The 24275-nt window shown below is 35.5% G+C and overlaps 4 protein-coding genes across 10 annotated transcripts; 1 reads left to right on the top strand and 3 right to left on the bottom strand.

The window, feature by feature from the left end:
- The first annotated feature begins 332 nt into the window (after positions 1 to 332).
- On the top strand, positions 333 to 2578 carry LOC18053436 (30S ribosomal protein S5, chloroplastic). Its single transcript, XM_006449304.2, has 2 exons — positions 333 to 1146; positions 2099 to 2578. Exons 1-2 carry the CDS (start codon positions 479 to 481, stop codon positions 2346 to 2348), a joined length of 918 nt encoding a protein of 305 aa, XP_006449367.1. The 5' UTR covers positions 333 to 478; the 3' UTR covers positions 2349 to 2578.
- Positions 2579 to 2906: 328 nt separating this feature from the next.
- On the bottom strand, positions 2907 to 6902 carry LOC18053435 (transcriptional corepressor LEUNIG_HOMOLOG). 6 transcript variants are annotated; one of them, XM_024191952.1, is made up of 13 exons: positions 6875 to 6902; positions 6501 to 6546; positions 6255 to 6355; positions 5704 to 5807; positions 5448 to 5617; positions 5077 to 5119; positions 4885 to 4987; positions 4521 to 4570; positions 4161 to 4340; positions 3702 to 3776; positions 3528 to 3581; positions 3296 to 3410; positions 2907 to 3199 (listed from the first exon to the last, which is right to left on the bottom strand). In XM_024191952.1, exons 1-13 carry the CDS (start codon positions 6876 to 6878, stop codon positions 3192 to 3194), a joined length of 1053 nt encoding a protein of 350 aa, XP_024047720.1. In that variant the 5' UTR covers positions 6879 to 6902; the 3' UTR covers positions 2907 to 3191. The 6 variants fall into 6 exon arrangements, with proteins under 6 accessions (XP_024047720.1, XP_024047722.1, XP_006449366.2 ...); XM_024191954.1 differs by having other exon boundaries at positions 3528 to 3577; positions 3734 to 3776; XM_006449303.2 differs by lacking the exon at positions 6875 to 6902 and adding an exon at positions 6638 to 6868.
- A 1167-nt stretch (positions 6903 to 8069) lies between these two features.
- Positions 8070 to 12961, bottom strand: LOC18053434. Its single transcript, XM_006449301.2, has 4 exons — positions 12546 to 12961; positions 12293 to 12477; positions 12022 to 12179; positions 8070 to 8649 (listed from the first exon to the last, which is right to left on the bottom strand). The coding sequence occupies exons 2-4, from the start codon at positions 12368 to 12370 to the stop codon at positions 8553 to 8555; spliced, it is 333 nt and encodes a 110-aa protein (XP_006449364.1). The 5' UTR covers positions 12371 to 12477; positions 12546 to 12961; the 3' UTR covers positions 8070 to 8552.
- Positions 12962 to 13493: 532 nt separating this feature from the next.
- Positions 13494 to 18836, bottom strand: LOC18053433 (protein SMG7L). 2 transcript variants are annotated; one of them, XM_006449298.2, is made up of 6 exons: positions 18665 to 18835; positions 17441 to 17579; positions 16742 to 17335; positions 16424 to 16546; positions 16093 to 16301; positions 13494 to 15733 (listed from the first exon to the last, which is right to left on the bottom strand). In XM_006449298.2, exons 2-6 carry the CDS (start codon positions 17501 to 17503, stop codon positions 13696 to 13698), a joined length of 3027 nt encoding a protein of 1008 aa, XP_006449361.1. In that variant the 5' UTR covers positions 17504 to 17579; positions 18665 to 18835; the 3' UTR covers positions 13494 to 13695. The 2 variants fall into 2 exon arrangements, with proteins under 2 accessions (XP_006449361.1, XP_024047809.1); XM_024192041.1 differs by lacking the exon at positions 16424 to 16546 and having other exon boundaries at positions 18665 to 18836.
- Positions 18837 to 24275: the final 5439 nt, after the last annotated feature.

The following is a 24275-nucleotide window of genomic DNA, read 5'->3' as shown; positions in this document are numbered from 1 at the left end:
GACTAACTAGCTTCCTCAAGCTTTAATATTGAATATTATGGTCCACCTTTGAAGCATTGTAAGAAGAATGCAAGATAGTGAGAAAATGCTTAACAAGAAGGATCGCCCCGTGCAGGCCAGCAAATGCGGAGGAATTGCATACAGAATTTGCATTTTGGGGATACCTGGTGGGCTTTTCTTCGTGCGTTCTGACAATTGAAAGGGGCCAGACAATGGGCTTTTAAAAGTGCAAAAGTCCAATTCGTAGCGATTGGCTTTCACACATTTGACTTCCATCCAACACCATCTTAAACCCCAAAATAAAAATAAAAAATAAAAAAGGAAAATGAAAATTACAACATAGTCCTCCTCTGAGCTTGCTTTTGGCTTTTTGCCCATTTCGTCGTAGGAGGGGGATAAGCAAAGCTCCCAAGAGACTGAACTGATCTTCCTTTCTTCTCCACTCTCCCCCAAACGCAGCGTTACATACACATCACCAATGGCAACAACAGCATCAGCAACAAGAGCAACCCTTTCTCTCTCGTCATTGTCTTTGTCTCTATCTCTTCACTCGACTCCCCGCCTCTCATTCCTCTCCACTGCAAAACTCACCAGGCTCCCAAAACTCACCCTCTCGACCGTCCTCGTCAGAGCCTCCGAATCCGACAAACCAAACGGCATCGTTTTCGACGACTTCAACAACCCAGATGAAGACGCCGCCGTTTTCGACCCACCGACGCCCCCGGAGGATTACACTCCCCCGCCCTCCTTCGACGAGCTCCCAATGGAAACCGAGGACGAAATTGCCGCTGCTTACGAAGAATTGTACGGACCCGCGTACGCGGGAGTCAGCGTCTTGGGAAATGATGTTTATGTGATGGACTCGAAGGCGAAAAAGACGAGTGCTTTTGGGAAAACGAAGAAGGAGAAAGTGAAGGATGGGTTTGAAGAAAGAGTGGTTCAAGTCAGAAGAGTGACGAAGGTGGTCAAAGGAGGGAAGCAGTTGAAGTTTAGAGCTATTGTTGTGGTTGGTGATAAGAAAGGCCAAGTTGGTGTTGGCGTTGCCAAAGCTAAAGAAGTTATTGCTGCCGTACAGAAATCCGCCGTTGATGCTAGGAGGAATATTGTTACTGTCCCTATGACTAAGTACTTGACTTTCCCACACAGGTAAAGTAAATCAATCTTTCTTTCTTTTCTTTTTTTTTTTCCCAATTTTTTTGGTTTCACTTTTCTGGTTTGAGTATGGATGTGTGTGATAATGAGAACGTGAAATGTGGGAAGTCGAGATTACTGATGTGATTGTTAAGTTTGCTATATTCTGTGGAATTGTTTGTTTCAGACAGAATGTTGTAGAATTGTTTTGTGTGGAGACTGGATTGATTTTGAATCTGTTGTTTGGAGGGTGCTTAATTTTGGGGAACCTGTGGTTTGGGACAGAATGTAGTTTCCGTATAAAGAGTTTTATATATTTTTTTTTCTAGAAACTTTTTTGCTAAGGCCTAATTAAAAAACTCAAGGTGGATGTCGAACATTGCATACATATAGTGCAAGTTGATATTTTGTCATTTTTGTTTGTGTAAAAGTTTTATGTGAGAGTCATAAAGCTGTGGTCTAACTATGGTGATTTTGATGAATTTATGCTTAATTGCTTATAGCGTACATAGATTTACAATGTAGATTAATTCAGTTTGATCGTGACTGAGTGAATGTTTTGAAACCTGACAGAAACTGTCGGAATGAGTAAATTGTTTCTAAATTTGTTTTAAATGGTTCATTTTTCATTGAAACTACCCAAATATATGCCTTTGCTATTCCTTTAAACAAATGATAGAAACGCCAGTGTGATAGAAATATAGAAAAGATGTTCGTTGTAACCTGAGTTACAGACTTTACCTCCAGATTGAAATATATGTGGATAATAATAATCCTACCATATGTGTGCAAAAGCATGCTATCCAGATTCCAAATGCATTCCCTTTATGATCTTGCTTCTTGATTTGCATATCTACCCTTAAACTTTACATATCGCTGAGGGCATGATTTTTATGCAACATATTTGAATGCTGATGTATTTATCTTCCTATGCACTTACTGATTCTGTTGAACAAATAAATGATAGATCTGATGGTGATTTTGGGGCGGCTAAGGTGATGCTCAGACCTGCTGCTCCTGGTACTGGAGTGATTGCTGGAGGTGCTGTTAGAATTGTTCTCGAAATGGCAGGTGTTGAGAATGCTTTGGGGAAGCAACTTGGGAGTAACAATGCCCTCAACAATGCTAGAGCAACGGTTGTTGCAGTGCAGAAAATGAAGCAGTGGCGTGAAGTTTCTCGTGAACGCGGGATCCCAATGGAAGAATTATGGAAGTGATGGCTCTAGAAGTGGCTTGAGTTCTTTGCCCTGTAGTGTAGATTCTGTAAAATGGTTTATGTAATGCAACCCCAAATACAAACATCAGACATCTCTCTTGATTTTGTGGCTCAAGCTGGTCTTCTAGTTTTATCCAATTTGTTTCCAGTTGGTACTACTTTTAAGTTGCAAGTTAAAATTTTCTTTCTAGTCATGATTTTATTTTAATTTACTTTTGGTGTTAATCCGTATCTTCTTACTGAGATGAAAAACGGTGTTCTTTATACATTCTGTGTCCTAAAATAAATATGCTTCATTTTTTTTTCTGAATATGAAATTAGAGATGGTAACTGGTAAGATTTAGATTCAATTAGCAAGCATGACACTTTTTTAGTGTGTAAATTAATATTAATTACATCCCTGCGTAATATTCTGCATCGAATACCTCACAACAAACATAAATTTGTATCTCTAGATCGATTGAATAATATTTACGGGGACGGTGCAAAACTATAGAAGAAGAAATGAACAATATAGAGTCAAAAACAGAGCCAAGTTCAACAATATGGACAAAAGGCAAATGGGAAACAGCATTTTATATGGCAAATAAATTTGAATGCTATCAACACTTTGATTGTAATTATTTATGTCTATACCTTTACAAAAGATATAGGAACAGTCTCTGTGTCTCCCTGTAGTATCTACAACAAAAAGTGTATTCAGCCATGGAACTTATTGACTGATGGTCAAACTTCCGCAGGATTAGTGCCTCTATACAACCCATGAAATGTATCTGCCAATGATGAATCATGAATGTTTGCATCACCTGTCTGCATTCTACAGCGTTCAATTGGATTCCACACCTCAAGGGGCTGCATTGAAATTCGTAAATTAGTTTCCACCAGAGAGGAACACTGCATAAAGCGATGCAATATCAACATTGAAATTGACTTTGGAAAAAGAAGAACCTCTGGGCTTATTTTTGTTGCTAGCGGCAGTGCTTGAATCAACAGTAGTATCATGGGATGAAACTGATTCAACGTTTTCATTCACAGGTTTACTGCCTTCTGCTTTCCGATCATCCTACAGTAAAAGAAACCATGAAAAAGCAACCATCAGATGAAGCAAAACAAATAGTTTTTAAAATTAGCCATTGGAAAAAAGGGTCATTACATTTTTTCCCTGGGGCAAGTTACCTACCTTACTCTTGTCTTTAGCTCTTGAAAGTGACGATTTATTCCTTCTTCTGCCTTTCTGGTCAAGATTACTTAATGTCAGAAAATGTATATAGGGGGAAAATAAAATCACATAAGTTGGGCCTCTCCCGCCCAAGTATCAAAGCAAATTAACAATTCAGTGCTATGTCTGACCAACCTCTTCTAACTGCTGGTGCTGAGGCTGCTTACCGTGAAGTTGGTGCTGTGCAGTTTGTCTCATTTGGACAGCCATCTAGAATAAGAACACCAAACAAACCTCTAGTCAGAAAATGAGCATAACAAGTTTAATGAGTATGCAATAAAGAGATAATTATGATATCCAATAGGAAGTCTGACATTAGGGAGACATGAAACCTGCATGATTCATGATTGCACATGTTACTGTGCAGTTTCATGCAGGTGTGCAGACACCAAATATTCGTGTGTAGGAAAACTGGATGTCAAAGCTTATGAAAAGGGAAGCAATGCTGTTATGGAGAATATATAAACGATAGATGGACATAAAAGTACAGGTAAAATACACACACACACACACACACATATATCAATATTAAACTCAAGAGGATTGACAAAGTTCATACCCATGCACACAAAAATATTACTGTTTTCTGCTTACCTGTGCGTTTTTCCCCCTTAAATCCATCTTGGGAACCATCAGCTTGTGACGAGCAAAACCGGCAGAGCTTCCAGGAAAACTGGGTGTCAGGTTCCCCAATGTCAATGACTGTGTTGGAGCCAAGATCTGTTGTTGATGGTTCATGGTCGATGTTTGAAACTGCCTTTGATTTTTTGGTGCCTGAAAAAATGTGTAAGGGCTTATTTCCCAAACCAAGATGAAGACCAACTACTGGCTAAATTTTTAATCCTGCTAAAATAAGCACTTTCGTTGATGATTTGCTAGTTCTAAATTTACACTTAGAAAGAACCTAAAATAGCTGCCAAACGAGTTCAGCAAGTAAATTATTAAGCCTCTTACATCCAATGGCCATATATTCGACGGCATTGGATTGACATCTCTGTTCAGGCCTGCAATAGACAGAAATTAGGCATTAGATATGTAAAACAGAAAATTACCACATTAAAGAACAAAGGAAGCAGTTACTCAGAAGGGAGAAAAGAAAATGAAAACCAAAACAAAAAACAAGACATCATATGATGTGTTCAACTCTTTCCTATCTTGACAGAATATAGCCTGATAAATATACTGAACATATCTCTTTATTCAGTTGATTTTGTAGTTCTAAGAACAGAGTAAAAGTAAATCAAAGGCAAAACTAAGTTTCATTCCAAAATTATCCAGAGAACAAACAAAAACATTAAATTGTATGATGTCAAATAACCTGCCCCATGAAGTCCAGGTGCTGCAGGTACGGGAATTTGTGCACCATAGAGGGCAGGATCCATCAGTGTAGTCCTCCCAAAGTCAAAGCCTCGTAAATTATCCTGCATCATCGGTAAAATTTGTAACCTTTGAATAAATTTTAGCAATTGAAATCCTATTAATGAAGTAAATAGGATAGACCAGACCATACTCGCACAAGCTGAGACTGACTATGAATTTGCTGCTGCAGATGGCTGAAATACATAAAAGAATGTCAAACAAGAAAAGAAGAACATTTTTAATTATGAAAAATCCAACTAAATGCGTTATGTTCACGCATGCAATCTTCTAAACATAAGATAAAAACTTCTTAGGTTCCTCATTTCAAATTTGTATAGGCAAGCACAAATTTTACTCTCTCATTCAGTCACTCTTTTGTATCTCAAACATTTCTCAAAGATCAGACATTCATAAACACAAGGGATCTGAAAAGCCAAATAAATTGTAAATTGGGGAAGGGCAATGTATTAAAAGATTCATATTATTAGCTTTGAGAAACCATAATTGGAATTGTAATCTCACATAGAGCGCCTAAATTGCTCTTCCTCTTGAAATTTTGCAGCCAACAGAGATGGTTCCCCAATCATCGAATCAAGGTCAGCACTCCTTGGAAACTGTCTAGGCCTTTGCTGATCCAATGCTAACTGTGGCACCATGGGATGAAGTGGTTGATTCTCAGTCATATATGTAACCTGGAAATTAAAAATAGAACCCATAGAATCCACATTCTTACAGTCACAAAACAAAACAACAGGACTTCAAGTAAACAAAGTATCACCTCAGAAGAAGTCTCAGTATTGGATTCCTGATGCTTTAGCTGAGCAGCAAAGTCATAAAATATGCACCACCATTCATGTAAGAACCCATCAGGAACATCAATAGCTGAAACAACATCCCGCAACTTCCAGTCAACAATCACAATGTTAATGAAAATAAGGTGAAAATCAACATGACCATGAATGTTCCAACAGATCCAATAGATTACAAATATTGAGCAATATAAGCCCTCCATCAATTAAAATGAGAACTACATCAACAAAAACCATATCAAAGCGAAAGTTGAATCAATTCTTAGACTGTGTACATAAGATAACCAATTTTCCTACACTCCTAAAGAAAGACAAAATATAAAAGCAAGGAAAGAAAAAGTGGTAACAGCACAGAAACAAAGCGAACAATAACCCTATTAAAAAGGGGCCCACACGCTCAAACAAAATTTGACATGATCAGCAGTAAGAGTGCATCTTGATTACAAATTAAATCAGTAAATTCATAAAAGCACACCAAATTCTTACAAGGAAAAAAGAAAATTTGAACAAGGACATGTACCAACAGAATGGCTGGCTTCGACATTGACCTCTTTTCTGAAAGTCTCAGCAGTCTCATGCATGTTATGCTTCACAAAATAATCGTGCAAGTAGAGTTCAAGCCTGTAACCTCCAATCATAAACCAAAATCAAGCAGTAAATAAAAGAAACATGACAAGCAACAATAGGAAGAACAAGAAAAAGAAAACAAGAAGATCCCGGCCGCCATCACACAAAGCCAAGACACCATTGGAGCTAGAAAACTAACATCCTTTGGGCATCAAAACCGCTATTTGAAGCCATGATCACCTTCACTAGACAAAACCAAACGGGAAAAGAAAAACGATCAGAAGAAAAATCTCAAAGAAACAACTTCTACCGTTTGTACACATATATAAAACATACACAAGGATTCAAGTGGTGACCAAAAACAGATAAAAGATTATTAATTCCTGCAGTGAATCTTGAGATTTAACATCAATATGAAGAAACTGAATATAAAGAAAGAGACAGGGGGCGGTGCCTGAACTAGCTAAGTAGCAAGTGACATTGCCATGCAAAAAGGCAGAAATTAACAGAGAAAAGGGTCAAATAATTGGCTTTTTAATTTTCTGGTGATAAAAGAAACAAAAAGGGGAGTACACATAGTAGGCCAACGAAAAGAGCGCTTTCTTTCTTTTGCATATGTACGGCCGATGCGCCTATCTTTCTTTTTCTTTTTCTTTTTTTCTTTTTTTCTTTTTCATTATTATTATTATTATTTTCGAATTTCTTTATTGATCAAAATAATTCGGCCCAGGCCCCACAACTTTCTTGCTTCTAAATTCTAATAAAAGGAAATAGACTTTCATATATGGGTCAGGCTACAGTATAATTGTGGTATCATATTACAGTTGTACCAGTCGTTAGATCTACTTAAATAAGTGAGGTCCACTTAAATAAGTGGGAATCTAACGATTGGGTGCAACTGTGGCACGGTACCACAGTTGTACCACAGTTTTATCCTTCATATATTTGTGATAATCAATAATTTTTTCTTTGAAAAACAATAATTTTGATTTTTTTTCTTTGAATATACCAATTTTTTTTTTGTGGGCCGAATTAATCTTAATGATATTTTAACCAATAACCTTCACCGAAAGTTAGATTTTCTTTTTCTTTTTTTTTTCTCTTTTTTTTGGGTTCTAGATTGTCAATAATTATCTACAATGACTGTTCATTCTGTGTAAAAATGGTAATAAAAAATCATACATGGCAAGTATTTGTCATCTTTCGTGGGCAGATTTGGCCAGCTCAACGCGTAATTAACACCTAATTATAATATAAATGCGCTACGAATGGGCATTTAGTACAACGCTATCATTAAAATGATAGAAGCATTTATTCGTTCATTTGTTTTTGTTTATGTGTACGTTCGGATGTATATGATAAATTAAAGAAAAAATTGGCCCGTGAAATCACCCCAATAAAAATATTATCCCGTTTACTCTAATTACAATCGTAATTAATTAATTTTAAAATGAATCTCTACGGCGGGCTTCTTGTTAGTTGGTTGATTTCGATGAGTTCACAAACTTTCATCCCACTGTTAATCCATTTTTCGATAGCCCTTCCAGGAGAACAAACGGTTTTTTCAAGTCACTTTATTCGTGGCTTCCTTTGGAAATTGGAATATAGCCTCGTAACTTCTTTATCATGAAGCTTTTTCACGAAGAAGACAAACATTAAAGCAGCTTCTTTTTCTTTTTCTTTTTCTTTTCTTTTTTCTCAGAAAAATAACTGCAAATGTCAACATGACCCTCAAATTTAAGCATAGGAGAGAGCCAATGGCCAGGAATACGGAAATAAAGAAGTTAGGCATCTTGTTATCTGTAAGAGATGGGAATGGCATCCGGGAACATGAGTGAATAAAGTTAACAAGGAATAAGAATACTATTGCTGAAGCTTTACAGTTTATATACTTGTTGGTTTTCGAAACAATTGAAATAATCAGTGATACCAAAGATATGAAGTTCCTTCTTCAGCTGCCTTGCTGCTCGTGCTTCTGCTTCATCAAGGGCAAAAAGGACAAGCACAACCACAAGGAGAAAGAAGCAAAGCATGACTAACACAATCAGTTAGTTACATGCACCGTGATTATCCTCAAAAAGTAAGCACAAACCGCCCGGATTCACTTCTTTCCTTTCAACCTCTTCTTCTCATTTCTTTCAAGATGAATGCATCAGAAAATGTTTGTCTCTATCTTTTCATTTAAACTGTTTGTGTGCCCTTTGTTACTGATGTCTTCATTTGAAATGCTATAGAAATATTCTGAGCAAAATTATTCCCCTTTATTGCTTCTCTGATGATCATTTGGCATCAAGTTCATCTCCTGCATTTGATGTTCAACTGAAACCAGACCAGTCTGCGCAAGAAACCTGAGGAAATTTCAACAAGTCATGATTTGAGATATCAGTATGCTCATCCAAATGGTCTCAAAAAAAAAAAAAAGAATATATAAAATCCACATGCATCTAGAAGGCACAAACAGCATAGCAGAATATTAGAATGACCAAGGTTCTTTCCCATTTTATCTTTTTTTTTTTAATATATTTTACACAGCTGCACATAAATAATAGCAGTGCTGGAATTCACTGGAATAAAATCTGAGTATTCAGTTTTCCTTGCTAATAAATCATTTCTTTAGCATCCTGATATCAGATTATGTCATAATCTACATATTAAACTAACCTGATATCAAGAAACCAACAATTACAAGAACAGAGAAACCCCATATATACACAAGCAAAGAACTCAATTCTAATTACCCATCAGCCATATAACTGCTCCAGCAATCATCATGCATAAGTCAAAAGAATCTATGCCCCAGGATCTAGCAGCATATAATCATTGACTAGACAACATTACACCTAAAGGCATAAGGCTACAATGACTCAGGATTCCTGCAGGTATGAACTGTTAAGCTGCAAAAAGAAATATGTAAATTGATGCTAAAAAATCGAGAGAGATAAGGTTATGAATGTTTTAAGCTGGAATGGACAACCAGCTAATGACAGTTTTTGTGTCAAACTTGATTTACAACACCATGCGGTTACATAGAATTGACAGCACAGGATAGCAAAATGCGTTTTTAAAGTGCAATTCCAAAACATAAGAGAATATTTTTGGATTTTTGTTTTCAGTCTTCCAACAGCCAGTCATGTAAGAGATTCTCCAAACTTTATGCATAATAGTCTCAAGGAAAATGGCCACATAATTAGTAGCATGCCAAGAGAAATCAGCATATTTGAAAAATAACTCTTCAACAAGAACCAAATTCATACTTAAAATAAGCACAGAATGAAAAATAGAGAGTAAAATTTTGAATTATTTCTAGAAAGCAACCTCATAAATTTTCCTAGACAGCACAGTGGCTGTGGGTAGCGCTTTGACATGTTCCTCTGAAAACATGATTTGTTTGTCATGACACTTCCAAGTTCCAAGAGCTTCCACATAATAGTCAGTGGCACCAAAAGAAAGGAAAAAAAAAAAGCCTATAAAAAATGAAGGATAAAAAAGCAAAGCATATATTTGTGAAGCAGCAACCTCACAAAAGAACAAAGAGCATTCACTTGCTTCCAACAAGCACATGCAAGTGCACAAATTCTGAAAGATATTGCACTTATAAATCATAAATCATTTGCATGTTAACTGACACTGATGAACCTTCAATCCTTAAATGCTTCATGCACAAAAGACTCTAGATGCAGAAATGCATTATGCCCACAAGCTTACAAGTGGGAGCTTGCAATCTTTTAGAATGAAAGTTCCCACTCTTCGCACAATTGCCCCTAAAGGTGTTGAAAATTGAACTGCTAGGAAATTGATATTCCTTCCAAGATCACTCCAAGTAATTTGTCAAGCAACAAATAAATAGAAAAATCAAATGTAAAACAATATCAATCTCACAACACAAGATTTACGTGGAAAACTCTAAATCCGAAGAAAAACCATGGTTGTTGTCAAAAGACAACCAGAGAAAAATATTCACTATGTAAATTCCTATTACTCACTTAATGTTTAACTTGCATTAAATTACTCAGTTCTCTAGATTTCGAATGCTTCTCAAGGATTCACCAAATGAGAGCTTGTTTTATACATAAAATTTACCTAAACTTTCCAAGATTCAAAAGAGGTAGCCACCGAATTCGGTGGCTGCTATTCTTGACCTTTTTTTAACTCAATTTTTTCAACAATCTCCACCGTGATTAAAAAAGAAAAACATAACTACCACTACATGCGCCGATGTAAAACTCTTGGAATTAATAATTAATTCTAAGTGAGTATATCTTTTATAGTGGAGTACGATAATTCTCTATATTGAAAATTATGATCATCGGTGATAGCAGTAGTGGCAGTAATTTTTTTTTTTTTAAATCATAGTGGAGATTGTTAAAGAAAATATTGAAAAAAATGTCAAGAATGACAGCCACCGAATTTGGTGGCTGTCTCTTTTGAATCTTGAAAAATAGCTGAAATATTTGAACATTTCAGCCACTTGGCTTAATTTTTTAGGCAAATTTTGCCTACCAAAAAAGTTCTCATTTGAGAGCTTGTCATTTCAAATTCAAAGCATTCAATTGGTGAATGCAAGAGAAACATTCCGGCTTTCAAAATGGAGAGAAATATTCTTAAGTATATAGATATATTGTAGGAGTATTTGGCCCCTCAATATGTATATCGCGGGTTTGTTTTGTCAAGGAATATTTCTCAGGATCATGTATTTGGGGTTTGCGTGAGAGAAAATTATTTCTGAAAGCGTAGTTATAATAATTTTCCAGATAGTGAATATTTTTCTCATATTGTCTTTTGACAACAATCGTGGTTTTTCTCCGGAATTGGAGTTTCCACGTAAATTTTGTGTTGTGAGATTGATATTGTTCTCCATTTAATTTTTCTATTAATTTGTTTCTTGACAAATTGCTTGGGATGATTCTAGGAGGAATCTCAATTTCCTAACGGTGGTAAAAGTCACGAAAGGCAGCCGCCGATTTCGGTGCCTTTGAAAACTTTGAAAAGTGGCTGAAATGTTTCAAACATTTCAGCCACTTGCCTTGATTGTAGGAAAGTTTTGCCTATAAAAGGAAGAGAGAAAGAAGAGCATTTTATCCCAAAAATTGAAAGCATTCAATCGGTGAATGCAAGGGAAGTATTCGGGCTTTCAAAATGGAAAAAAAATATATATATATTCTCAAGCATGTAGATATATTATAGGAGCATTTGGCTCCTCAATGTGGGTATTACGGGTTTACTTTGTCAAGGAATATTTCTTGGGATCATGTACTTTGGGTTTGGGTGAAAGAAAATTATTTATAAGAATGTGGTTGTAATAATTTTTTACATAATGATTATTTTTTCTCTTGTTGTCTTTTGATAACGGCCGTGTCTTTATCAGGAGTTGAATTTTTTCACATAAATCTTGTGTTGTCTGATTAGTGTATTCTCTATTTAATTTGTCTATTAATTTATAGCTTGACAAATTACTTAAGAGTGAACTTGGAGGAATCTCAATTTCCTAAAAAAAAGTTCCGGTGTATGCTTCTGCAGCCTATTACTACAAATCCTGATAATAGTAATCAACAAAAGCTAATGCTATTATGTACTGTACATAATAGCAAACTCAAAGAAGTTGAAGCAATAACAACAAACATACCACCCGAGAAAGTTGTTAACAAGGCATGCCTAAAAATATAAAAATAAAATAAACAGTTGAGAAAATAGAGAGAGTGAGTAGAAAATAAGAAGAATACCAGCTAAGAAGAAAAAAGAGGGTGAGAGCAATTAGGAGCAAAAACCCAACATGAAGAATCAGTGAAGAGTCGCTTGAAGAGAATGCTAATCCAAACATAACAGCAAGACACACACCCAGCATCACAAACGCCGATTTTAGCGTTGTCCATGTGGGACCCTGAAAACAAAAAAACCCAATGTTGACTCATTAGATCAGCATCAGATGGAAAAAACAAAAATATCAGTAATATAGCTTTCGGAGAAGAAACTAATATTAAGAATAATACGGACATTAACACCAGGTGCCAGAGCTCCAAGGAAGACAGCTTCTGCCGAGGATACATCTGCTTTGCCTTTATGGGTTTCCATCTTTCGCCTGAGCTTTCTTCTTCTTCTTCTTCTTCTTTTTAAATTAATTAAATGCAGTCGATAGATCACGGTAACGGGATTCTAGTCAAAGTTGGCTTGACCTAAAACTGAAAATAAAAAAGACTTAGAAATAAATTCTGTTCTTATATAAAAATTAAGTATTAAACCTCCTTACCAAAAATAAATAAGTTCAGATCTACGCAACGCAAGCTCCACTTCCACCCACTTTTTCGCGCTTGCACTTTGAGGCGACGGAGAAGCAGAGAGAGTAAGAAAGATCCGATGTTAATTTGGGCTCAACCGTTTTGCATTGCAGGCCCAATTATGTCTTTATTGGTCTTCTTTCGGCAAACTGTCCGACATAGCATACCATGCGATGATGCAAGTTTATATTTGGTTTTTTATTTTTTTAAAAAATTAATTATATATCGATAAATTGTGAATAATTAGACTGTGTGTGTTCATTAAGGGAGTGGCTGCCTTACTGTTATCCTAAGGTACAATTCTCTCACAATTGTGCTGTGGTAGAGCCCTTTCATAAAAATAATAATCAGTCGTAAGTCTCACGGCGCAGTTGTGAGAAAATTGTATCTTACGATAAGTGTAAAGTAGTAAACTCCATTAATTATTATTATTATTATAAGGATAAAAGAGGTATCACCCGAATAAATAAATTTGTTATCCACTTATCCGTACTTAATCATAATGTCAAAGAATAAATAAAATAAGACAAAACTTAAAGAGTCAGGATTAGCATTCCTCGTTTTCTTATACCGTAATTGCAAACCAGTTTGCACTGGATAAATAATCTAATCTCAGATCAAATTCAGATTCAATTTTATGTAAAATTAGGTAATTTTTTGGTTAAATTTTTGCTACCTGCATTTGTCCTTTCTAGCATAGTCTTATTACCGACGTTCTTCTATCTATCTGTGAGGCAGGGGAGGGGTCCTGTAGTATGAGCGTTGTCAGGATGAGGTAGAAAGCAACCACACACAAATCCGGTGGAATTTCAGTTGTGCATGTTCATCAGTCGATGTCAATTATGATATTGAAGGATAGAGCAAAATAAAAAATTTGATCAGTAAGAGTGTTAACATCATTATTAAACAAACATACAACATCTGTGGACAGCTTCAGCTAGATTTTCTCTATAAAACTTTCCTTGAACACCCATTTCAGATATCACACTGGGACGTGCATATTGACATATACAATCATAATACATACTTGGTTAACTTTCATCAAATTCAATCTCAGGTCTACGAGAATGGTATCAGTCGTGTTGCGTGCTTGTATCAACAAGTTAATGATGTATGAACATTTCAGTTTCCCATATAAGGACCTCTCCCTGTTGGATCCCGCTGCAACAGCCATTCTTTCTCTTTAAGATACTGCAAAAGAGGCTGTGGCTCATCTCTAAAGTCTGTTGCGACGCCGCAGCCATAAGCGGTTGGCCTCTGGTAATCGGGAAATAGTTTATCTCTTCTGTGTTCATCTGCTGCATGAACTTGGGGAAAACCCGGATGCAACAATTGGCTCTCAGGATAAATCATTTGGTTTGAAGCCAGCGGAACTTGCCAATGATCACGAAGATTGAGCATGGAAGCATCTTGATTATGGAAGTTGCCTGAGTTCCTGGGAGCGTAGTGATGAAGGGGCCATGAATAGCTATTGGTCCAGTCAAGATTGTGGTTTTCTCTGTACTGGCGAAGCCATTCAGAAGAAGTCATTCCACGGAATGGTGGGTATCCATTCATGAAACCTGGAACAGCATAATCATAATTATAATGATCATGAGTAGAGTTCAAATTTGGATAACTACTCAACGCTGATGCATCAGACAAGTTATTTGTTCGGTTGATGCCCTCCAAGTTCTTGAATTCATATGAACTGGGTTGCACATCATTAAACCAAGAAGCATTCTCAGGCAATAAAGGAGCAGAAGGCACTGGAGCTGAATATGGAGAACTGTAATTGCTGCTCGCATAAGTTTGCCCAGAACTTATAACAGAATCCTTAGTTTGACCAATGGTGAGACCAGATAAGGATGCAGAAGCTATTTCCTCAATGGGGCTCAAGCCAGGTATACTCGTGTCACTTCTCCCTTTTTCTCTATCATTATTGCCACTTCCTCTATTGAAGACCCAAGAACTGAGAGAGGGAGGCCCAGCAGATATGGCAGTTGGAGAAAATGAGGATGCTCCAGTTTCCTTTACAGGAGGCTCCTGCTGCTTAAACGGTTTGCTGGGCCTGAAATTAGTGATGTCAGAATGGAACCCCAAAGGATCATCCTGTGACTGGTTTTGTGCTATAAGGAGTGAGGTGGCACGGCGTAAGCATTCATCAGGTGGCACTGTTTGCTCCTCTGTGTCATTTGGAGATTCTGAGTCCTTAGTATGAACAGAAGCATAGAGTGGTGCAGAATTATATCTTGTAAGAGGCTTGAAGACAATGACTTCTTCCTCTTCCATGGCAGCAGATTCTCCTAGCACAGAAGGGCTAGTCTCATTTTCTTCCAGTATCTGTTTTTCATATTCCTCAGTTGACTTGGATATAGACTGATGGGCCTCTTTCACTTTAAGATCATTGGTCAACTCAAATTCTGAGTTGCTTGTGTCTGCATTCACATTTGAAACTGCCACAGAGAATCTCATTCCTATTTTGTCATAGATGATCCACTTTTGAGAACCATTTGATCTGTTTGCAATCTTCATTGCAGCATTAATGACACGATCAGCACGACATTCAATGCCAGCTTCAAAACTCTTTATATGTCCAAAATGCACTGAGAAATCTAATGACTGGTGCGAACACAATACTGGTGCAAAGCCCCTCAACTCATAGTCTTCCCACAGAGCAGTCTTTTTGGGAGATGAGACCTCACTCCTAGCATTGAGCTGCTTCAAAAGGCCAACAAAAGCACCAAAAAAGTAAGACATAGCACTTCTACTTTTACCATCTGACGCATATGATTCAGCTTGCTCAAGTATGCCCACCAACCACTCCACAAAAACAAGTACAGAAGATAAAAGAGGGCTAGAGTCCAAGCTATTTGACTTCAAACACCTTTCAACTAGGCGTCCCATGAAAATGAATGTAGCAGATAATGCCCACCGTATAAACTCCAGCTGCTGCATATCATTTTTGTCTTTCGATCCTTTTATTTCTGGGGCATTAATCAGATTCTCAATGGTAAAAATGAATATAGAAACAACTTGAAGTGCTCGGAAAGGGCCTGTTCTAGCTGAATCCATAAGCTGATAGGATTCCAGCATGGCTTTTAGTTTTGCATCATCTAATTCCATTGCCGCATCCAACTCTCTCATGGTAGAAGCAAAAGTGTAAGGGAAATCCTCCAAACTGCCTCCCATCCAAAAGGTGCAGAAAACATAAGAAATAAGCTAAATATGAATATACCCCGACCCACAATCTAATGCTGGGTTGTGTTTAGGTTTTCTCCATAATATTCAAATTAGTGGACAGCTAAAGTGTTTTAAGTTAATAAAACATGAATTTTGATAAAGGAACCAAATAGATATTCCAGTGAAGGCTTAAAGCAACTAGCACAGGAAGGGAATGGAGAACAATCAATATCAGAAAATGAAATGTACAGCCTTTACACACACGTGCGCGAACACATAAATAAAACTTGTTACACGAATCACCACCCATGAGCAAATTCACAACTGGATCATAAGAAAATGTGCAACAAGGAATACCTGGATTTTATGAAAAAGAAGCTTATTGTTCTGATGATAAGTGACCATAAATTTGTTTCCTTAAAGCAATCATGTTCAGCTTTCAACATATTGCAATTTGAAAAACCATCTCTTGATTGTGATTTGATCTGATTGCTGCTTCTTTCAGATGGTTTTGAGAAATCAAAGTGGGCCTCCATAGAAAGGGAATGCAAATCAGATGACCTGTTCTGCAATATTATAAGAACCGTTGAGAGATGCGAACAACTGGATATCAGAAATTAAAATAAAGAAGGATAAAAATTTGCTAAACTTAATCTGGTAATAATGGGGAAAGGATCTCAACTCGTACCCTTTCAAAAAGCAAAATGAGGTTATTCCAGGCATCAGGGAAAGGTTCTTTAACTGCTAAACTCCGTACACAATGATACAATGCAAGGAACTCATCACCGACATATGTTGCCAACACTGCCAACTACATATACACATGGTTACATGTATAGAACGGAAGTAGAAGCATTTGAAATTACACACACACACACACACACACACACACACACACACACACACATACATACAACATACATACATACATACATACATTTTGTAAAGAAACAAAGTTCAACATAGGGATTATAGATCCCAAGTTCAGAAAAGAAAATGAAATTACCTGGTTCTGAGGGTTTCCACTATCTGGCCAAATCATTGTAGCTTCCAAGTAGTGGGAAACTGCAACTGACCAGTTATGTTCCTGAGCACCAAAGTTTTCATACTGTTCTTTGTATCTAGCAAGATCCCCAAGGCAAACTAAAAAGCGATGGCATAAAAACTGGTATTTCTGCTTTTTGTTTGGTTCAAGAGTAGTTGACATATAACCTTCCTTAGCGAAGGAAGATTCTTCTGGAAGCCCATAATATCTTTTAATTTTAACTACCAGATTACGATAAAATGCCATTGCTTCCGACAAAAAAGATTTGAATCCTTCTATATGATTGTCACTGCTTCTCTGCACGTTAGCACCACTTTGCGTCATTGTATTATCTGAAACAGAGCTTTTCTTTATTCTTTTCCGAAATTCATCGATGTGCCTATACTGAAGCTTCCACAAAGAATATTCAACATCTTGAAGCTCTGCCTGATCATAATCATTTAGAAGAATTTTCTCATAGCTTGAGCAGACTCTGTGGTACAATTCTTGAACTTCAGGGCACAGTAATCCTTTGGAATGGATCAACGTAACTAACTGTTTATCTGTATTGGCAACCTGAAAACCAATAAAATTTGTTAAGAATAAACTCAAGCAAGAAGATATTAAAATAAATAAATAAATAAACGATCAGATGCAACTACAGTCCAAATCTTTTTTTACCTCAACTAGAAGATTGGGTTTTCCTTTCTTATATATAAGGGGAAGATGTGAATTGCTGCTCATGATTACAACTGGAGAACTTCTTCAAGAGCTATTTCTTCTTTTCAGAGCGGAATGAGAACATTCACAGCACATCAGCCTGTCAATTAATGGTGCAAACCATTAGAGAATGAAGGCTGGAAACAAATTTAAGACTAAAAAATCTGATAAGCACAATAAGCCTGTCTTTGTCCTTTTTTTTGGTTGTACGTTTAAAGTTCCAGTTCAAAGAAAACAAAAGGTCATCTGAAAGAGCCAACTGATTAAAAGTATGCCAAAATTCTTCACATGGAGGTGAATTTGATCAATGGCATCAAACATTGCCATCCATTCTTTAGGAAGATGTGAGTACCTCAGAACAATTGCAATAGTAACAATTAAACTTGTCATCTTAGCACAAAACACAAAAATAGACCCAGTTGTATTCCCAATATTTTGGGTGAATTGGGCATCTTAAGCAAAAGCTTTAGAAAAGGTCCTAATTCTACAGGCGATCATTGTTAATATGCACAAACATAACCAAACAACTCCAAAAATGTAACATTTCCCAAAATTTAAGGATCAATTAAAATTCTGGATAATTTTCCAATTAACAACTAAGAAGATATATTAAAAATAATAATAATAATAATAATAATAAAACAAGAAAGAAACTTAACCCTTCTGAAGTACACAATTCACCAAGAAGAAGATCATTGAAGGATGTTAATGAGAGAAACTCGGAACAAACAATATAAGCTCTAAAGCAATAACTGCTCATTCTCATACCAACAAGTTTTTAACTTCGTGTGATCATAATTATCTGAACAGACAACATATTTCTACTACCCACAAATAAATCCAACAAAGACAAATCCATAAGACAAACAATAACATCCTTCCTGAGCAAGAACAAGTAAATTTGAAACCCACATAAACTGAAAGTTGAGAATTTTGCAGACACACAAAGGCGGAAGGTCAGCCATGAAAGTTGAAGAAAACAAATTAATAACCCCACCAAAAGCAACATTGAAAAGAACCCATATCAAATTAAGCAACAAAGGCAGCAAAAAGCTAAGAATTTGCAGTCTTCGCGGATCAGAGAAAGAGAATTCGTGAAAGAAACAGAACACCTGAAGCACATGCACAGATACAAACATTGAACAACAGGAAGAACAAAAAGCCTCATCAAAGTTAGTAACTTACAGCAAATGTTCGGAGCAGAAACAAAGAACAAACTAGCCAAACACACATAAGACAGAGAGAGAGAGGAGAAAATTGAAGCAGCAAGAAGAATTAAAAACCACGGGCCACCTGTACTTTGCTCAGTTGTGAAACAGACAAAGTAAAAGGTGGCTGATGATGAAACTCAATTGCAAAGACTATCTATTATCTAACCCAATAAATTTTTTTTTTTAATTTCTTTTTTTTATTAAAATATAACTTAAAAATTCTTAATAATTGAAGAAATAGTGATGTAGCGGGTATTGCATTGTTCATGAATCACGAGCAACCCTGGTGCACGATAATATTTGATTGACCGACGAGAAATTATGGAATTGTTACCATCACATGCTATTATGTGATTAATACAGAATTTTACTACTCCTTACATAAAATTATATCACTTGTACATCATAAAATGGACGATATTATTCATCAAATGTTTTTTTTTTCAATAAATCAACAAGAGAGGAATAAAATTAAAGTAATCTGCCGTCACACACTCAAAATCCTATATGTTTTTCTGAAAGTTGGAGGCCTGGAGCGGATCACTTGTGGTCTAAGCTAAGCCCATCTTTTAATCAGGTTGATATATTCTAAAGTTTGTAAAGACACCCCATTTAAAGTTAAATATTAAGGGAATAAGATAGCTTTCATCTCCTTTTGCCTGTTAAAACAAAACGTTGACGCCATTAAATGATGTTATTATTAGTTAAGTTTATCTCTTTTTATTTTAAAATATAAGTTGAAATTGAAAATTATTATTCTATTATTTGAAATTGAGTGATTGTCTTGGTTTGATCTTGATGTTGGAGCAATTTAATATGATGGGGCATAAGGTATTTGGTGCATTTCCACAAGGATAAAATAAGGGGGGCCTAGCCGCACATGTGTACTGATCGAAGTGGCTCGTTTTTGTGGGTTGGTTGGGGGGTCTTGTTACTCTCACATGCGTACAAAATCAACTATAATTGGTGCTTTTAATTGAACGGATATGAACAAAAAGCTTATGATATCAAATATATCACAAAAGCAATGTCTCTCTCTTCATGAACTTTCTCACTTTTGATATCCTTATTTTGTTGTATATAATAAATAATGCATATAACATTAATTTGAAGGAAGGATTACTATTAAGATCTCGTATTGAATAAAGAAGAAACTGATCTTTTAAAATCATCTAGTAAAACCAATTACAATCAGCAGCTTGAACGGCCTGTCAATCTTGTTGATCACCGAGCCCACGAAAAGAGATTCGAGACTGCTCATATATTAGCATTAATCTCAGCTGAAGTCACAGTCTCCGTGGAAAAAGAAAAGCTCTCCCACAGTGCATGTCGTGTAATGCACGACTCTTGGGTCCCTCACGAAGACCATTTCATGCAAATGATAATGGTGATGGGATATTTTAAAAGCTCAAATTGCACCCATCTTGTCATAAATTATTCTATTATTAGCCTTCAGGAACCACCCTAAACGGAGAATGAGCAATATAATTATCAAGTTAATGCATAGCAAGTCAAATAAAGCGAGCATGAAAATGGGTCTACGTAGTTGTTGTTAGGTTTCTGATTTGAAATATTTCAATCTGTATTCAAAGCTCATTTATTGCTCTATATCATGCATGCTTGACTTCGGTGGGATTCAGCCAGCGAGGATTTCACCTTCTTCCTTCTTCTTTTTTTCCCCCCTCTTTGATGAGGAGGATTTCAGCCTCCTAGTTCTTCCATTTCTAATAATTTTACAAGAGATTTTAGGCAAAAAAATTTTTAAATAAAATTCCTACAATTTACAGTGATTTTATTGAAGAAAAATCGTAAAAAAATGAGGAGAAATCCTAGACTACATCGAAGATAATACAACTCATCAATGCATGTATAACATGTGTATTTAAATTTAATATAATCATTATTTATATGATGATTTTTTAAAATAAATACATACGGTTATAAAATCATTTGCTTGTTGTATAATTGGTATACTACCTTTGATGTATTTTAGAATTTTTGTGAATGAGGAGATTGCGGCCAATTAGGTCATTCCTCGGCCTCGTGCCCAACACTTTTCGATGTTTGAAGAGCAAGATTATTATTATTTTTCATTAATTAATTGAAGAGCTAGAAATTAAAGTTGTCATGAATGAGAAATTTTTGAAATTAAAACATACTATGCTTGTCATACAACGATGTCTTATCATGTGTGTATTTATTTTAAAAATTATCATCTAAATGATGGTTATATTAAATTCAACTGCATATTTCATACTATCGTTAATTGATTGTATTATTTTTAATGTAATATGTTTCAAAAAATTCATTAAATGAGACTCATTTTATTCTTGTAAATGTCACTGTTGTTTTGTTTTTTGAGTTGAGATAATTAATTTATGTTTCAATTGATGCTATAATTCTATGAATGTACTATATATAACTTAAGAAAACATAATTAAAAAAAGAGAAGAAATGAAAATATCTAATGGTGGGGTACAAGGGAGAACTTGCTGTTGCATTCACCAAGGGCCGATCAGTCAACCACTTCACATTATATATATAGTGTACGAGAAAACTTTACTTCACGAACTTGGAAAAATTGTGGGGAAGATATTATTTTATAAATTTACTGTAGTTTGCTGTCGCCAAATGATTTCTAAAATGAAAAAGTCAGGGTCTACTCCATTAATTTATTTAGATGGATAAATATGTACAAAATTTGAATATTTTACAGAAGAAAAGAAAAACGTCAATATGCACTGTCAAATAAAAAAAATATATGGGCTTGTTTGGGCACCAATTTGTCTTTCACCAGGGCGGGATCCAGTCATCTGCGCACCACTATAATCTAGAACACTAATATTGGGAAAAACAGAACCAACAAAATGGATTTAAAAAAAAAATGAAAGAGAAAAACAAGGAGAAAGAAACGGACTGCGACTGCCCTTAATTCACGTTAAACCTAAAAATTTAAGAACCACAAAAATCATCCGGAAAGTAGAGGAAGGGCGAGCTGAATCATTAAGAGTGATGGATCGTATTTCATGTTTCTACGTGTGTTAAATGAAACAACATCATATTTATAATAGTAAAGATCGACAAGGAAGAAAGAATGAATTTAAAGGTGGTTATGATGCTGTTCATGGTGGCGGCGGCAGTGGTGGATTCCAGTGCACACGGCAGCTCAAGCTGGGGACGGATCAACAACATAAACCGTGTTGAAGATCCGAATGAGATGTTGATGCCAACGGAGGACAGCCGCCGTCAGCTTCTGGGAACGTGGTACAGCAGTTATGGAGCCCTAGAAGGCAACTCTGTTCCCTGCGATGCTCCTGGTAGCTCCTACTACAATTGCAATGGTCGCGGTCTCAGTAGACCGACTGCTACTGCTCCTCGTCGAAGCGACTCACTTGATTAATTTCCTTTTTCTTTTCCCTCTTAATTAGTTAATTTAATTAATAAATAATAAACTTCAACCAAGAGGATATGATGTTAATTAATTAATTAATTATATTTAATTAAGGAGCCAGCATGCAACTACGTACACCCCATAATTTTTGTCTTTCTTTTTAATTTTTTTTTTCCGATCTTGCGATTAAACAGTCAACAACAAGACTGATCAGTTAATTTTAATTTATGTTGATTGCTTCTTGTCTGCTGCAATTACAATTGGAATGTAAAGTTTTATCAATAATTTATTAAAGCTAGATAGCCTAGATTTTATCATGACTTTTTAATTTTCCTGTATGTTTAAATTCCAGGCCATCATAATCTATCAATTAAATCATCAAATTATTTATCGAGTCATCAAGGGAAACAAATTTGCTTGCTTAATAAGTAATAATTAACCTTAATTAATTATACACGCTATGCTCTCGTCTCCTCTCCGTGGAAAAAGAGAATTTTGGGTCCCTCAACGATTACCAAATTCCATTTTCATATGTGTTTCATCCATAAACCAATATTAGTTATCCCAATGTTTAGGTTTCAATTTTAATTTTAATTGACGTGGCATTCATTTATTAGATGATGGTTAAGTAATTTTATAAGCCTTAAATTTCATCATCCATTCATACTCAAATTTTATCATTCAATAAATGAGTGACATATAACATTAGAACTTATATTGAGACTCAAATGTCCGGATTTCTAATTTTTTTTCCATGTAAATAAAACTATATGGTAACAAGATATATCAAATCTCGTGATTTTTGTAGTCATTTTTTCAATATTTCTCTTAACTAGTAACAACACTGATGGGGGAATTAATGAGTAATTTAATGAACAATGATTTCAATCAATCAAGAAAAGCATGAAAATGGGTCTACGTAGTAGTTGTTAGGTTTTGTGATTGGGATCATTTTAAAGCCACATTCAAAGTTCATTTACTTGGTATAATTTAAGGGGGAGTAAAAAACCACCGGGGATTAGACTTATGATATTATTGACTCGATTACAGCTCACAAGTGTCTTTTTTTGTCTAACTTTTTTTTTAATCGAAAGACAATTTTGATTAATTGGTGAACTTTGCATTCACTATGGGCCAACCAGATAATCATTTTTTGTTGTATTATTATTGTATGAAAGTCTAATGCACATGAAAATTGGAAATGTGGAGATTAAGATATTATTTTAACAATTATATACTTAATTAGTTGCTGTCGCTAAATGATTCACGCAATCGAACTGGTGTTTGGTTGGGTACACAAGCATAAGACTACCTCACTAATTAATTTGACAAAAGCAAGAATGGGTAAAGGTTTCACATATAAGAGTCCTAGATTTGAATTTTGCCAAAGTCTTGGTAAGTCTGCAGGGGAGAAGGAAATGAAGGTTTGGAAACTATTGTAGTGACTTGATTGCTTTTTTCTCTAATTAGAAATAAATCACTGTCCAAGAATCTTTGTCAAGATCTGTTCAAGTTGCAATTAAATCAACACCAATCTGACGCTTCAATGCTGATTCACACCTTAACTCTAGGTTAATTGAAGAATTGGGAATGATAAGAGTTTAATTTGTCTTTACAGATTACTATTTTACTTTAATACCTAATCAATTTAATGGATTAATTTTGAAAGTGAAGAGAAATAAATCTTGGCCATTCAACTTGCTTATTGTCATGTATTATTAGGCCCTTAAAAGTCAAAAAGTACGAGGAAAGAAAATACAAGAAGAAGATACTAATTAATGCTAATGGAGAGAAACAAATTTTAACCATTCAATTATTGTCATGTGTTACTAGATTCTTAAAAGTCACAAATCCAAGGAGAGACAAAATAGGAAGAAGATACTAATTAATGCTAATGTGTCCTATAAAAATTTGTTCAAGTACTACTTTTTAAAAGCAGTGATACTGATATAAATAATAAACCTCAACAGAATGGTGACAAAAACCGACACGAACCCATTTGTACTAATCGTTCATTTTTAACCTTTTTATTGTCAACTTTTGAAAGGCAACAAACAAGAGTGAGAGAGGAGGAAGGAAGACATTTTATGGACCTTGTGTATAGCAACATTACATTCAATGCGGATAAAGACAACACATAAGAGGTGCTAGTATGTTGTGGAGAAGAAAGCGCAGAGCAGTTAGTAATGATACA

Source organism: Citrus clementina, unplaced genomic scaffold (assembly GCF_000493195.1).
Source record: "Citrus clementina cultivar Clemenules unplaced genomic scaffold, Citrus_clementina_v1.0 scaffold_2, whole genome shotgun sequence".
NCBI lineage: Eukaryota > Viridiplantae > Streptophyta > Magnoliopsida > Sapindales > Rutaceae > Citrus > Citrus x clementina.
Note: the sequence above shows the minus strand (reverse complement) of the source record. Positions and strands in the feature narration are given on the sequence as shown.

Coding starts and splice junctions, on each gene's coding strand:
- LOC18053436 (XM_006449304.2), top strand. CDS start 479: ATGGCAACAACAGCATCAGCAACAAGAGCAACCCTTTCTCTCTCGTCA. Junction 1,147..2,098: donor TACTTGACTTTCCCACACAG/GTAAAGTAAATC, acceptor AATAAATGATAG/ATCTGATGGTGATTTTGGGG.
- LOC18053435 (XM_024191952.1), bottom strand. Junction 3,582..3,701: donor AGCACCAGCAGTTAGAAGAG/GTTGGTCAGACA, acceptor AATCTTGACCAG/AAAGGCAGAAGAAGGAATAA. Junction 3,411..3,527: donor GAGCTAAAGACAAGAGTAAG/GTAGGTAACTTG, acceptor CTTTTACTGTAG/GATGATCGGAAAGCAGAAGG.
- LOC18053434 (XM_006449301.2), bottom strand. CDS start 12,370: ATGGAAACCCATAAAGGCAAAGCAGATGTATCCTCGGCAGAAGCTGTC. Junction 12,180..12,292: donor CTCTGGCACCTGGTGTTAAT/GTCCGTATTATT, acceptor TTTTGTTTTCAG/GGTCCCACATGGACAACGCT. Junction 8,650..12,021: donor CTCTTTTTTCTTCTTAGCTG/GTATTCTTCTTA, acceptor AAATTTCCTCAG/GTTTCTTGCGCAGACTGGTC.
- LOC18053433 (XM_006449298.2), bottom strand. CDS start 17,503: ATGAGCAGCAATTCACATCTTCCCCTTATATATAAGAAAGGAAAACCC. Junction 17,336..17,440: donor AACCCAATCTTCTAGTTGAG/GTAAAAAAAGAT, acceptor ATTGGTTTTCAG/GTTGCCAATACAGATAAACA. Junction 16,302..16,423: donor TCATTTTGCTTTTTGAAAGG/GTACGAGTTGAG, acceptor ATAATATTGCAG/AACAGGTCATCTGATTTGCA.